At 38.4% G+C, this 15919-nt stretch overlaps 1 protein-coding gene across 1 annotated transcript; it reads left to right on the top strand.

Moving 5' to 3' along the window:
• Window positions 1-328: 328 nt before the first annotated feature.
• On the top strand, window positions 329-1236 carry LOC308498553 (ADP/ATP translocase 2-like; the record flags this gene model as incomplete). Its single annotated transcript, XM_081050779.1, is given in 2 exon segments — window positions 329-962; window positions 965-1236. Coding segments are annotated over 2 exon segments (906 nt in total).
• Window positions 1237-15919: the final 14683 nt, after the last annotated feature.

Raw genomic sequence — 15919 nt, 5'->3', positions numbered from 1 at the left:
ATCATAACATGTAGTTTGCTACTTGCATGTACACATTTTACTGTTTCCTTTTAAGAAATGTGTTGATGGTGTAGGGCTGAGGTATAACACATTCTAATTTTCCCCGTTTAAAATAATGGGGAATAGACTTCCAGTCAGCTTCTCTTTGTGTAGAACATCTGATTGTCAGTAATGCCTTACTGACATTAAATGGGCGATGTTGATTATATTAGGTTGGGGCAAAAGTCATTGCGGTTTAACAGGTTAAAAGTAATTGCAACCAGAGCCCGGAGTCCCAGCCGGTTCCTAGCTCAGTCTTTCAGTCGCTCGTCTCTTCTTCCCTTTCAATATGACAGATGCCGCTGTGTCCTTCGCCAAGGACTTCCTGGCAGGTGGAGTGGCCGCAGCCATCTCCAAGATGGCGGTAGTGCCCATCGAAAGGGTCAAACTGCTGCTGCAAGTGCAACATGCCAGCAAGCAAATCACCACAGATAAGCAATACAAGGGCATTATAGACTGTGTGGTTCGTATCCCCAAGGAGCAGGGAGTCCTGTCCTTCTGGCGTGGTAACCTGGCCAATGTCATCAGATTCTTCCCCACCCAGGCTCTCAACTTTGCCTTCAAAGATAAATACAAGCACATCTTCCTGGGTGGTGTAGACGAGAGAACCCAGTTCTGGTGCTACTTTGCTGGGAATTTGGCATCAGGTGGTGCTGCTGGGGCCACCTCCTTGTGTTTTGTGTATCCTCTTGATTTTGCCCGTACCCGCCTAGCAGCTGATGTGGGCAAAGCTGGAGCTGAAAGAGAATTCAAAGGCCTCGGTGACTGCCTGGCTAAGATCTACAAATCTGATGGAATCAAAGGCCTGTATCAAGGCTTTAATGTGTCTGTGCAGAGTATAATCATCTACCGAGCTGCCTACTTCGGTATCTATGACACTGCAAAGGGAATGCTTCCAGATCCCAAGAATACGCCCATCTTCCTCACTGGATGATTGCACAGTCTGTCACAGCAGGGCCTGGCTTGACTTCCTGTCCGTTTGACACTGTGTGCCGCTGCATGATGACGCAGTCGGGGCGCAGAGGAACTGATACCATGTACACAGGCACACTTGACTGCTGGAGGAGGATTGCTCGTGAGGAAGGAGGCAAAGCTTTTCTCAAGGGTGCATGGTCCAATGTTCTCAGAGGCATGGGTGGTGCTTTTGTGCTTGTCTTGTATGATGAAATCAAAAAATTCACAGAAGTTATTTCCTAGTCCCCTCCCCCGCCCCGTGAACAGGCATGTTGTATTATGGAACATACCTTGAGCGTTCTTGACGGACTGTTGACTGCCTATATTTATCAATGGCAACTATTTTACCGCTTAAAAATGGGAAGCAATAATATTCATCTGACCAGTTTTCTCCTAAAGCCATTTCCATGATGATCATGATAATGATGGGACTCAATTATATTTTTTATTTCAGTCACTCCTAATAAATAATACAATTGAAGAAATAAAAAATATCTGAAATATAAAAAAAAAGTAATTGCAAAAACCACACTTACTTTTGCACCAACCTAATATACTCAACATCTCCCACTTTAGTAATATTACTAAGGCCTTTAGTCCTTGTGAACTTTAGCATGTGAATTTAATGACATCTATTTGCCTACTCAGGGAGCTTTTTGCGTAATTCTTTGTAGTTGTGTTTCAGATGGGCAAACTAGCTGGAGAGCTAAGTTGTGGATTGTTGGAATAAATAATTCTTACATTTCTATTATAGTTTAAAATGTACGGTAGGACATTAGTTACTATCTGTTCTGAGGTGAGAAACAGGGTGGAATCTAATTATTTCTGATTCATTGCTGCAAAATAAATAAGTGACCATTCAGAGAATGGTTAACAACCTTAGCTAATTTACGTCCTCAAATGTCTTTTCTTTGAACCAAGTGATCCTACGACCTTCTCAATCAATGAGTTAGAATGAGACTGAGACCCTTCTTAGGACTCTTTCCCACACTGCCACTTATCACTCCTTTTATCATGGCTAAGATCAGTCTGTAGATGAAGCAAAAGTCTGTTAAGCCTTCCTATCAAAATAATCTTATTCCTGTGTTAGGATCTGACATTTGGCTGATAGAACTGTCCTTTAGTGACTTGAAAATCTGGAGTCTTAAAGAATTCCCTGAGAAGGGTCACATCTTCAAGTCTTTACTATCTGATTTCTTAGAGACATTAGGACGATTAATTGAGGTCAAAGTCCTGATAGAAAAGATGGAAGTTCTCTTTTAGGAAAAGGCTTGTTCTAAGAAGGGAGAGACAAGCAGGTGAGAGAGGACTAAGACAAACTTCATCTACTGGACAGTGTAGCCTGCAATTCCAAGAAGTCCCTGGCATTTATTATCACCACCCTAAGGAGACCCCAATCCAGCCTACACACATTTCACGTTCCCTCACATAAACCAGTGAAAAGAGCCAAATTATGTTGTTTAGATCTCATAGCTCCTCTCCTTTTATACCATTAATTATGTAATTCCACGGATGGGATAGTATTGAATCTTATCCGCTGATGCAGTGTGAGCCCTTGCCCAGTACCTAGAATTCCCTAACTGCTGTCATCTACAGCCTTGTTTCTTTTAGTGGCCTATGGACAAGTATCATTAGCATTTCTTAGAAATATTGAATCTCAGACCTCACCCCAGGCCTGCTGAATCAGAATCTGCATTTTAATAGGTCCCCAAGTGATGAGAATGCACATTAATGTTTGAAAAGACTTATTAACAGTTCTTGGAAAGCTAAGGAAGCTCTAAGGACTTCTGTACCATCTCTCAAACGAGCACCTAGTATATATATATATATCTGAACTTGGTGGTCAACAAACATTTGAAAGCTTTTATCACTGAAGAGTGAACTTCTAGCATTCCTTCAATACTAAACAAAATTGAATTGGATCACTCATAGAAATACAGGCTATTCAGGAATGATTGATGAGAGTTCTAGCCTGTTTTTATCGAATACTTCTCCCTTGTGCACAGCACAGCCTTCTTCCCTATATTTAGTTTGTTTCGCGGTTACAGTGGAAGACTGAGCCTCCAGCTCTCTCTGCTTTTATATGCTATACATCCAGGCTGCCCAATAACAGTGCTAATTACACAGACACAGTCTTTGTTAGTTCATCATTGAATACTTTATTTCATATCTAAGGGACTTTAATATTTGAAATAATTCTGTATTGCTTAAAGCACTGTGTAGTCCTAGAATCCTAACATCTCAGAGTTTTGCCTATCTCTTCAGGGTATGTGTTAAGTACACCTCTTATTTGCTGCTGGAATTTCCACCCAAACACCCAACAACTGGTCATCTTTCTTCTGTTTGAATACTTCTAAAGACATGACACATACCTCCTCTTGCATCAATCTCTCCTAGGTTTGAACAATTCTAATTAGTAGAAGTTCTTTCTCATACTGGATTAAAATGTGTCAACCATCGGTTTTTATAATTATTTATTTATTGCAGTTATTAATTCTGCACCATATTTTCTTTAACTGATTAATGTATTCTTTCTTGTTACTAGGAAAATTAGGAACCAAGACACAGAAATATTACAGTAGAGTTCCAAAGCCATCAAAAAGCACATGAAGAAACCAAGACTAGAAAAGGGTTCCTTTCTATGTAATTTATAGTTCTGTTCACTAGACTGTCTGCCAAGAAATGCTGTTCTGTGACCAACACTATGATAATACAAAAGCAAAAACATCAGTCCCTGGGAAAGATCATGGATCAGGGTGTGGTAAAAATCCAGAAACTGTCCCTCCCTTCTTGGGTCAAACATCTGGCAAACATCCTGGGGTAGGATCTATTGCCAGAATCCACGATGGGGAGCTGAAACGTTCCCACAAAGGAGATTTGACTCTCTGGCAGCCGGCAATTTTCCTTTGTGAAATGGGTGTTCCTGGCACTCCATAAAATTCCTCCCTCCCTCTGCACTCTTTTTTTTTCTCTCCACTCCCGTACTCCACACCCTACTGCACACACCCTCCCACTCCTACATCAATAAAACCCCTCCCTAACGTACATTCTGCACACACACAGGCCCCCACAACTTCCTCTGCAAACACACCCACACCTCTCTCAGACGCACACCCAGACAGCACAAAGCTTTCTGTCTCATCCCTTATCCTTTCCTCCACTCAGCCTTGTCATAGCACCTTAAGCCCATAGCCACCACCCCTACTTCCTCCTCTTCTCATTATCTCCTCTATTTGATTTTATGATTTTCCTTTCCTTCATCCCAGCCCATCCCACGTTGCTCCCTGGGCCTGGGAATGCTGGCACTGTAATCCTGCTCTGCATATTTGTAATCTGGAGCTGTCACAAGCAGGAAAGTAGTCAGCCTACGTGTGCCTGCCTGTTCTCCCACAGCTAGGCTGAGACGGAGGATGATGGAAAGAAGCTGGCAGTCAGTCCTATTTCTGGGAACTACGAAAACTCTTTTGTTTTCCCTCTTTAAATTCCTGGAGGAACCGGTGTAGGCCCTACAGTAGTTACCAGCATTCCTCCTTCCCTCTACCTCTGTTGCACATTTTCCCATCCTTTCTTCAGATACCCAGGCAGTATGGAGCCTGTGATGGCATGGCTCACATCCTGTCCATTACGACAATTCACTCAGGGCTAGGAGACCCCGCAGAGGATATAAAGGACAATGAAAGAGGGAAATAAGATTGATTATATTTAACTAGAACATTAGGTAATGTAAATATATGCTAATCCTCTGGAATCTACCTATGGATGTAATGCTGAAAAAAATACTGAACCTCTGAAATACAGAAGATCATCAGTTTATAGTATTGTCATGCACTGTAGCACCTGATAGCTTCACTAGGATTTAAAAGTGGTCTTCCTGGGCAAATGATTTGCCACAGTTGCCTGGGTTTCTTATTTTTCCTTGGTGAGGCAGATGGTAGTTTAACTAAATAAATATTAGGAACAATGGGGGTCCTTTTTTCTTTCCATACTAAGAACACATGAATTTTTAATAACAGCTGCTGTTTACATGAACTGAATATTAAGCATAGCCTACCACATTGCATTGGACATTAAACAAGCAAGACAGATACTGTTTTTTTTTCACTGAAAATTTACCACCTAAAAAAAGATCATATCAATGGGACAAGACAAATGTAATAAATAGCCAGGAACAGCTTTGATCACTTTCTTTTCACATTAAATAGAAAAAAAAATAACCAGTGAGTCCCTGCTTTCCAAAGAATAAAGTCCTAACATACAAATTTGGCAATCAAGAGCCTGCTGGGAGTCCTGTACTCCTTTTCAACTCTGGCTTCCATTTTTCCACCAGCAGAGTAGTCCATACACTGGACTCAATGATTCCCAAACAGTCTGGGCTTTCCCACACAAGGTCGAGGCCAAGGGTCCTGGCATTTCTAAATGGGACCCCTCCCTCCCAGTTCCCAGCCCAGTGAGTTATGCATAATTTTGTAGTTGCTGAATTAACATTTGCTGAAGGTAAGCTTCATGAGAACAAGGCAGTTATAAATAGTGCAGAATTAAAATTTGCACAGCTCATTAAAGAGAAGGTATGTCATATCCTCTTTGCCTATAAAGTGCCTGCCTTTTCCTAAGCCATCGCCCTTTAAACATTCTTGTTCACCAACACTGTTTTTCCGTTGTCATAACTGCCCAACAATGTTAATAATATATTTCGTGGCTCTAGGATGTGCTTATTCAACTTCACATGTCCAGGCTTCACATATCTTTGGACTGGATTTTACCAGAGACTAACAAGTTGCTATCCCCACACGTATCCAAAACACACAGAAAACAAGTCAGCACAGCACAGGTAGAGACTAGAACCAGACCCCCATAAACTAGTTAATTCACCATCAATTTAGTATGCTGTAGAAATACCACCTTCAGGTGTGCATAAACATTCACGTTTCGTTAATTTTGTCTTCCTAGGGAACAATTTATCTCTCCCATCCTCTTAATGTTTAGCTGCATTTTTTTTGCTTCCTGTTTTATTTAATATCAGTAAAATTTATTAATATCAGGACTATCTTCCATCAACAAACCTTGGAAGTTTGTGCTAGTTCTAGGAATCATTATTTCTAACCCTATGGTTCAGTTAATATAAGGGTTTTATAGTAACAAATGCAACCTGGTTAAACAAGTTGTCAATAATTTTACATGGCAATTAGCATTATAAAAAATAAATCAGAAACTCTCCACAGTAATTGTGAATATAGGTCACTAAAATTCACAGATGATCCTTTAATACTCTTTTTAACCATTCATTTCAATTTCTGCATTTCTCCTAACCAATACTTTTTAAAAATCAGATTCATATAAAAGAGCAATTTTAATTTAATCTCACCTATTTGACCACTTTATATAATGAGTTAGAGGTACTAACAAGCTGTGAAATGGCCTATAAGAGAACAATGAAAGAGAAGATTTTTGAATGCTTCATAAACTGGATAATAAGATCATGTACAAATGACAGTTTAAAAAAATTAAACTTTTTTTTTAATCTTTAGTATTGAACTGTAAAGTAATTCTAAGTTTAGTAAAGTAAAAACATTTTTTAGAAAAAGTAAGTTATTTTATTACACCGGATATTTCAGAATTTGGGCTTTGAATTAAATTTTTTTGCACAAAAGCTTTGCAGAGTTGGGGCTAGAGTGGGAGGGAGGAAGAACCATTTGTTGGGCATGATGGGAAACTGACATTCTGGGAGCTATTGTGAAAACAGAGTACAGAAAATAAATTAGTAGTTGCCTAGGGCTGGAGGTGGGGTGAGGGTGGGGTGGGGAGGTTGGGGGAATGGCTAAAGGATGTGGAATTTCTTTATGAGATAATTAAAATATTCTAAAATTGATTGGGTGATGGATAAACAACTCTTTGAATATACTAAAAGCCAATGAATTGTAGCTTTAAATGGTTCAATTATATGGTATCTGAATTATATTGTAATAAAGCTGTTAAAAGAAAGACAGACTCAGTAAATGTTGGGTTTGAGAATTTACATAATCTCATCTAACGCTTTCTAATCTGACTCATTCCACTCCAGTTTTGAAACCACTTTTTTTTCCCCTTTCATAAGCATATAAATCTTAACTGCTCAGGTATATTCAAGCCAAGAAAAATGTAAAAGGTACTTGAGTTCATGAGATTTCCTCTGGGGAACAAGCAGGGGCTTGAGTAGCAAGCCACTGTAACTTTGACCCAATTTCTATTTATCTTGCAACAAGTTTAAGAAAGATAGAAGTTTTGTTGCAGGAATAACTGTGAACTCCATAAAGAAATTCACACAATGATGTAAATAATTTAAAAATAATGCTATAAACTTTCAAAGACAGCAGAAAAATAAAGATGGGAAGAAATGCACCAGGTTTGAATCCAGCTCTGCAACTTCCCAGCTCAATCATGTTAGGCAAAACACTAACAATTCTGAGTTTTGTTTTTCTCTTTTATAAAATGGAGGCTTTCATAGTATTCAAGGTTGTTCTGAAGATTTAGAGGTAATGTATACAAATGCCTGGCATATAGAAGGCAGTGAATGAATCATAGTCATCATTATTGTAAAGGACATATATTGAAGCTCTAACATTGGACCAATATCTTAAGCATATTATTTTATTAATCCTGAGAATACCTGCAGCAGTCAGGATAGGCGAGGTTATGTTGCAGTAACAGACAATCCCAGAGTCTCAGTGGCTTAAAAAAAACAAACCCCAAAGTTATTTCTTACTCAGTGTACATATCTATCACAGGTTGACTTGGGACTCCACTCTGTGCCGTTGTTATTTTAGGAGTCATTTAAAGAGCTGGTGTGATCTGGAATGTTTCTGATCACATGGCAAAGGGAAAAAAGAATGTAACAAATCACACACAAATTGTAAAATGTATGCCTGGAGATGACACATGTTACTTTTGCTTCTATTTCACTGGCTAAAGCAAGTCATGTGTCCATATTTATCTTCAAGGGATTAGGGAATTACATTTTTAACGTGTACATGGAAAATGATAAAACAGACTGTTTGTGAACAGCCTTAACGATTACCATGCAACCTTGTGATGGAAATATACTTGTCTCCTATACAGCTAGGAAGTGGCAAACTAAGAGATTCAAACCTAAGTCTTGTGTTGTCTCCTGATCATTCCATCAAAACCCTGAAAACTGAAAATATTCTGCCCACAAAGACGTGTGAATATGTCTCCCTCCCCACAGTCACAGAAAAAATGTGCACATTTTCTTTGGGAACAAATTGGTACTGCCTTCTCAGAAACCAATTTGGAACAAAAACATTATAATCATAAACTGTTCACACACCCTTTGACCCAGGAATCCTAGTTCTGGGAATTTATCCTAAGGGAATCATCCCAAGAAGATGAAAAAATTATACTCATGAAAAGATCTATAGTGACATTGTTTATAATAGGGAAGAACTGGAAAGAATCTACATTTTTGACAATAGAAAGAGTTAAAGAATGCATTGATTATATACTCTATTACTGTATAATTATGAACACTACGTAGTAACATGAAAAAAAGCTTTTGATATGTTAACAAAATAAAGTTTTTACTACATTGCAACTACATGATAGATTTGTGTGGCAAAGATTGCTTACACCCTCCATATTTGTTCTCCCCTTTTTCCTTTTAGTAGAACCCATATCCAGTGTAAGCCACACAGGGACACCTAGCTACAGACCACATTTCCCATCCTCCTTTGAGTCCAGGTTCTGCCACATGTCTAGGTTCTCGCCAATGGAATATGATCAGAAGGAATGTGTGCAACTCCCCGGTGTTGCCAGAAAAGTGGTGAGACCTACGTTCGCCATGCCTTATTTCCCCCTCCCTCTAGAAAGGAAATGGCAATAACTGAATCAGTTACCTTAGCTCCAAAGGTGAAAACCACGTATTAATGGGAATATGATTTTTAAATTTTTCCTAAGACTTCCTTAATATAATTTTTATTATTTAAAGAGGTGAGAAAGTATTTTAGCTCTAGTTTTAGTGCAATGAACCACCAAAATTTTACTTAAATATTGCTTTCCTAAAAGAAAATTAGATCCTCTCATATTGTGAAGACATTTGAGGAAAACCTCACACACACACACACACACACACACACACACACACAAAACAAACAAACAAAAAAACGGAAAATAATAGAGAACCACATGTAAATGACACTTTTGCCCCAATCTGGGAAATATAATTTTGAACATCCAGAAGTGATCAGGGAGCATGACTGAGAAGGCTGTGGATGGGCAAGGCACCCTGCAGTGCTGGCAGTTGAAATACCAGGAATCTGTACAGCCCTGGGGCAACGGGAGACTGTCAGACTGGGGGAGAGGGATGATGTCATCGTTACAGTCTATTAAAAGGAAGAAGTGGGAGAAAGGAAGGGAAAAGAGACAAACCAGTTATTGTTCAATTTTACCAGTGCCTAATTCCTTTTCTTTTCTTAATGCTACTATGGAACATAATAACATGTATTAGCTCAAGTAAAGCCCTATGGTGATCTGGGAATCAGCATAATTCTAAGTATCTACAAATGCAAAGCCAGGAAAATATTGCATTCCTGGAAATTCTTAATAGAGACTCAGATTCTCATGGCTACCTGTGATTTTAAAGGAAAAGGGTTTCACTTCAAGTGAAAGATATATGAATAAGTAACGCTTATTGAGCACTTACTATATGCCAGACACTATTCTAAGTATACATTACATGCATTAACTCAACCCTCCAAAATCCTATTAGACACATACTATTATTTTTATCCCCACCTTACAAAAAAGAAAATTGAGCTACGAAGTACTTAAACCATTTTCTTAAGGTCACACAGCGAATAAATGGAAGCCAGGTAGTCTGCTTCAGAATTTGAATTTTTACCCGCTAGCTACACTGCCCTAATCATGAATTATTAAATCCAACATAAAATCAAGACTTCAGATAATGAATTTGCTAATTGGTCTTCTTTAATGCTTAAGTCAGCCTTTCTCGGAGTATATATAAAATAAGTGACGTATTGATTTTGTTTGAAATGAATTACATGGTTGTTACTTAAACATGTTGTAAAGATTGCTGTTCACTCTCAAATATTCATTGTCCTCTCTCAGATTAATAAAACTCTCATTTTAAGCTGTTCACCTAGCTAAAAGGCCACCATTTGCAGCCATGCTTGCAGCTCTGTGGTCATGTGACTAAGTTCCTCACAATGAGACTGAAATGGAGATAGGATGGTGACTTCTGGGGAAGTCTCCCTAAAAGGGCACTACTTTCTTCTCCCTCTCCTCCATCCTGCCGCTTGGGGTGTGCATGTGCTGGCTCGCACTCCCTGATCTGGACTCTTGCCTCAGCAAGGTCAGAGCAAAAGCAGAAAGCAGCCAGATCTTTGATGATGATGAAGCCACCGCTAGCTTTGGCTTGCTTTTATTTTTGTTTTTTTTAAAGAGTGTAATCTAGCTGTTTAAACTACTATCTTGGGGTCTCTGTTAAGTTACTTATAGCTGAACTTAATCCAAATTCATATATAAACCTAATGTTACCCAATTTCCATTCAGATTTGGGGGACAATATCATTTAAAGACAGACATAGAAATTTAACTACTTGTAAACTTAATAAGGAAGCAACTGAAAAAGACTTTCCCTAAATGGCTATCAGTCCTTATAATGGATTTTTATGGCACCTGTTTAAAAGGCTGTGCTTCCCAACCTTTTTCTTGACATAGCACTCAAAGAAAAATCATAATAATTGTACAGTACTGTGTAAAATAATTAGATGGCTCTTGGCTAGAGGCTACTGATCCAACGGGTTTGCTTGCCCCAAGAAATGTGGGGGTCAATTCCTCAGCCTCCCACTTCCCACCCATTCACCACAGACTAGCTTTAATGGCATTACACAATGGGCAGATTGGTTTTCATTACTATTAGATACTTGTAAAATTTGAATCTGGAACCCATTCAAAAATCATTAAGGCTTAAGAAAAGTCAAGTGAGTAAACTATGTATTGTACTTTATTGTTGGAAAAAAGTGGACTCATTACAAGTCTAGTCAGATTACACAAAGGGCATTTCTTATTTCACATAGAATATTTTTTGGATGATTTTTTTATTCACATGTACATTGAGTTTTCCTTTTATATCCCAAGAGTATTGGAAGGGTACTTGTAAGTCCAGGGAAAGAAAAGGGTTTCAAAGAATATCATGCTGCTGAAATCTTTTATCTGTAAGAGGAGAGAAGGGAACTTTTATTGATCATTTTCAAACTACCAGGAACTTCCATGTGTTTTTTTCATGAACTCGTTGTAAGGAAGATGTTAAAAAAATTTAAAGATAAAGAAGGTGCAAGCTGCACAGCCAAAATTCCAAGACCTTTCTAAGTGTCTACATGCCTCGATTCATTCCTGCTAATTAATTGTTTTTATTTTTATTTAAAAATTTTCTCAAGTGTAATGTCCTCCCAAGTCTACAAAATTAAGTGGTTTCATAGTGCTTACAGTGGCTATCAACTCCAGTCCTGCTCCCCAAAGGAAACCACTCTTAAGCTTTTCCCTTGTGGTTTTAGGGTGGTTGTCTCCATATTTCAAAAATAATATGCGGATATTATCATTTTTCTTTCCAAAATTGTTTACATTTTCATCTAAGTTATAAATGTATAGAGTTTAAAAGCCAAACATAACTCTTTCAAGTCTGTAAGAGGAGCGCCTTTCCCTGCACAATATGCAAGCTCTAGTTCTGTTTCCATTCCCCAAAACAACCACGCTCAGCTCTTTCAGCTGTCTCTTCTGGTATTTATCTGTACATTTCTAACTGCTGTTTCTTGATTTTTCAAAGTTCTAGATATTATCTACGGCTCCCTTGTATGGAAGATATGGATTTAGTCTCTTACACCCTCCTTTTAGTTTCCCAATAAGTTACATCACAACGTTTTTCTCAGATCACTGTTTAGTTTTTACATAGTTATGATGATGTAAGTATTATTTCAGGCTGAGGCATGTACAAATTAGTTTTCCCTGGAATTGATGACTATCTCATTGTATCTGTATGCTTGCTTTTCTATGTACCTGTCAAAAATTAATTCCCTATTCTCTTCCAGAAATGTAAATCTCTCAATACATTCAAATTCATGAAGCATTATACTGGTATAAATTTCTTTATTTTCTTGGAGACATCCTTCCTGAAGCCCTGCGTCCTCCTGCATCAATCTGAACTTGTTGCTCTGTAGGCTTTGTGCAGAACTGCTATGCTGAAATTACCTTCACAATGATCACATGGATTCCCTTTTCATCTCCAATGTGATGAATGCCCTATTTCTTGGATCTCATGTCTTCCTCTTTCCTTTCTTTCCCCTTATTTTTCCAGATCATATTCTACAGTAGCTTCCTACAAAGATACATGAGAGGTAAATTTTCTGTCTGTTCTTTTATGTCTGAAAAATATCTTCATTTTGCCTTCACACTTTATTGACAGTTTGGCTGGATGTTACAGTCTAGGTTAAAAAAAAATTATCCGTTATAATTTGTAAGGCATTGCTCCATTACTTTCTCGAGTTCTATATTGTTGTAGTTGAGAAGTCTGATGCATTCTGGTTTCTACTTTTTAGTATAAAACTCATTTGTTTTTCTTTTTCTGGAAGATTTTGAGATTCCTTCATTATTTCCAGTGGTCTGACTTTTTTATTTATTGTACTGAGTACTTGTTAGGCACTTTATTTATTGTACTGAGTACTTGTTAGGTACTTTCAATTTTGAGATGTATACCTTCCAGTTCAGGGAACTTTTCTTGTATAATTTGTCCTCCATTTCTTACTGGAGCTCCTTCCAGTCAGATATTGTACCTGCTGGACTGAATTTTTAAATCTCTTTTGTTTTATATTTTGGTTCTATTTTTACCAGGTTTTCTTTAATTTATCTTCCAATTCTTCTACTGAAGTTTCTTTTATTATTATATTTTTAATTTCCAAGAGCCCTCTCCTGTTTTTATCTCCCTCCCTCCCTCCTTCCTTCTTCCTTTCCTTCCTTCCTCTTCTCCTCCTCCTCCACCTCTTCCTCCTTTTCCTACTCTCCTCCTTCTCTCTCTCTCTCTCTGTCTCTCTATCTCTCTGTCTCTCTCTCCTTTTTGTCTAACAACATATCTTTTTCCCCTCAGTTTTATTGAGAAATAATTGACATACATGACTGTATAAGTTTGTCATATAACATAATGGTTTGATTTTCTGTATTTCCTTAAGTGTTCTTTTATCATAGCATTCTGCTTTTATTTTATATATAAAATTTTATATTTTTTGAGGCTATAAATTAACATAGAAATAGTATTTTTTCTATTCTCTATAGTTCCCTCTTGTATTCTATTTTCTGTTTTTCATGTTGAATCCTCTCTTTTAGGTTAGAGGTTGCCTTACTTACTTTTAACCATTTTTTATAATAAGAATTGATTTTCCATCATGTCACAGTCCACACACACATACAGACAAGTTTGCGACCTCATCCTAGAAAATGTGCTATTATACATAGCTCATTGCTGAATATCAGTATGGTCACCTTCCAGGTACTCCCCTTGGGAAGCTATACACCAATGCCAATGCCTAGTCCACCCTTCAAAGCAATGTTGGAACTTTTTTTCTGGAATGGCCATCAGAGCTGTCATCGTATTACCCTTGATGTCCTGAATGTCATCAAAATGTCTTCCTTTCAATATTTCCTTTATCTTTGGATAAAGGAGTCATTGGGGGCCAGATCAGGTGAGTAGGGAGGGTGTTCCAATACAGTTATTTGTTTACTGGCTAAAAACTCCCTCACAGACAGTGCCATGTGAGCTGGTGCATTGTCATGATGCAAGAGCCATGAATTGTTGGAGAAAAGTTTGTCTAACTTTTTCATGCTGCCTTTTCAGCACTTCCAAATAGCACTTCCAAACTTGGTTAACTGTTTGTCCAGTTAGTACAAATTCATAATGAATAATCCTTCTGATATCAAAAAATGTTTGCGACAGACCTGTGATGCACCAGTCAGATCCCCTTCAATGAAGAAATGGTTGCCCCAGTCACTGAGAGTGTAGCTGGTGGGCAATCTTTACTGTCAGGCCCTTCAGGGGCGCCTCAGTGCAGAGAGCTGCCAGGCCGAAAGTCACATTTCCCAGGATATCCACATCTAGTAAGGGGGAATGTATTAATTTGCTAGGGCTGCCATAACAAAATACTACTACAAACTAGATGACTTAAAAAACAGAAATTTTTTTTCTCACAATTCTGGAGGCTAAAGCCCAAGAGCAAGGTGTCAGCAGTTTGCTTTCTACTGGGCCCTCTCTCCTCGGTTTGCAGATGGCCATGTTCTTATCCTGTCCTAATATGGCCTTTTCTCTGTGTGTGTTACCCCTGGTGTTTCCTCTTATAAGGACACCAATCACATTGGATTAGGGCTCCACCCCGAGAGCCTCATTTTAACTTAATTACCTCTTAAAGACCTATCTCCAAATAAAGAATAAAGAGGATAAAACCCTGGCCATCTTGGCCTGACTTGGGATGATTCTGAAGAGCCATTCTAGCTTTAGTATTTCCTATGGGCTTGGCTAAAGAGGTCATTGGGCCTTGACTCATAGATCCATTTCTTCCTTTGCTAATGCCAAGGGCATGACTAAATAAACATTCTAAACTCTCAGCTCTGTCTCAGAGTCTGCTTCCTGGGGAACCCAACCCATAACAATGTTCTTATGACCCATTAAACTGATTCTAAAATCCACTAATTGTAACTGATTTCATAACTCACCGTTTGAAAAACACTGGCCTGGGGGTTAGTTGCCTGATTAACAGTGATTTGTGTGGCAGGGGGCAAAATACAGATAATCCAGCCATTATCACTGCAGACTTCCAATTCATTTTGCTATTTATATCCCCATACCTACCCATGTCTTCTCTCAGGCCTGATTCCTCTGTTACTCAGGTCTTTCCTACTGAGTGTCTCCAGGAAATAATCCTTCAATCTCCTATTCTCTTGGGGCAGGAGAGAGGGAGCTGCTGCTTTTCTGTGCCTCACTGTATAAGAGTAGTTGACTATTCTATATATAAACCTTCAACTTATCTCGTGCTATATGCTCCATATCTCATCCCCACTCTGCCAAATCTGGTGACTCCAAGTCCTGAGCCTTATTTCAGATTCTTCAAGGTGAAATATCTTGCTTATTTTTCAGTATCCCCCACTATGCTATTCTTTTTCCATAAATATTTGTTGAAATCTCTCGTCCACGCTCATAACCCCTCTCCTGGTCTTTACTGAGAGGAGCTATATGCCTATGTTCATTCTACCATCTTTAGCTAGAAGCCAGCAACTAGAAATTTCATAGCAATCATCACCACTGTAGCTGTGGAATGGCCTAGGAGGTATTTGTTTCTTGCATTTTGCGCTTTGCTTGCATCTTTTTGTGCAAGGAGCTTTTTATGTAAAGAGCTTTGCTTCATACAAGGATATAAAGTTAAATAATATAGAAATCCAATTTAAAAGTTCTTATGAGTCATGAAGAGCTCTAAGATTAAATACGATACATGAGAAAAAGTGATAAATGCATAAGGGAGCAAATCCAGCATTGTGGAAATTTAAAGGAAAGAGTAGTTGTATTCAAAATGAAGAGTAAAATACTGGTGGATAAAAAGTAAACTAAAAAGGGCCCTAAGGCTTAGTGCTGACAAGAGAAATTGCCAGGGATAGGAATCAATTTTCCGGTCATGGCCTGAATGGCACTATATGTGAGGCATGGTACTATACCTTGGAGAGATAAATGAGAAGAAATGGTGCCAGCTTTCTTTTGAGGAGTTCCCATCAATTATAATACTGAGAAAGCCAAACAACAACAAAAAATATCAACACAAATTCAATTGTGTACTCCTTAAAACCCACTATTATGCTCATATTTCCCATTATGCTCATACTTCCG

Source organism: Rhinolophus hipposideros (assembly GCF_964194185.1).
Source record: "Rhinolophus hipposideros genome assembly, chromosome: 6".
NCBI classification, from domain to species: Eukaryota; Metazoa; Chordata; class Mammalia; order Chiroptera; family Rhinolophidae; genus Rhinolophus; species Rhinolophus hipposideros.
Note: the sequence above shows the minus strand (reverse complement) of the source record. Positions and strands in the feature narration are given on the sequence as shown.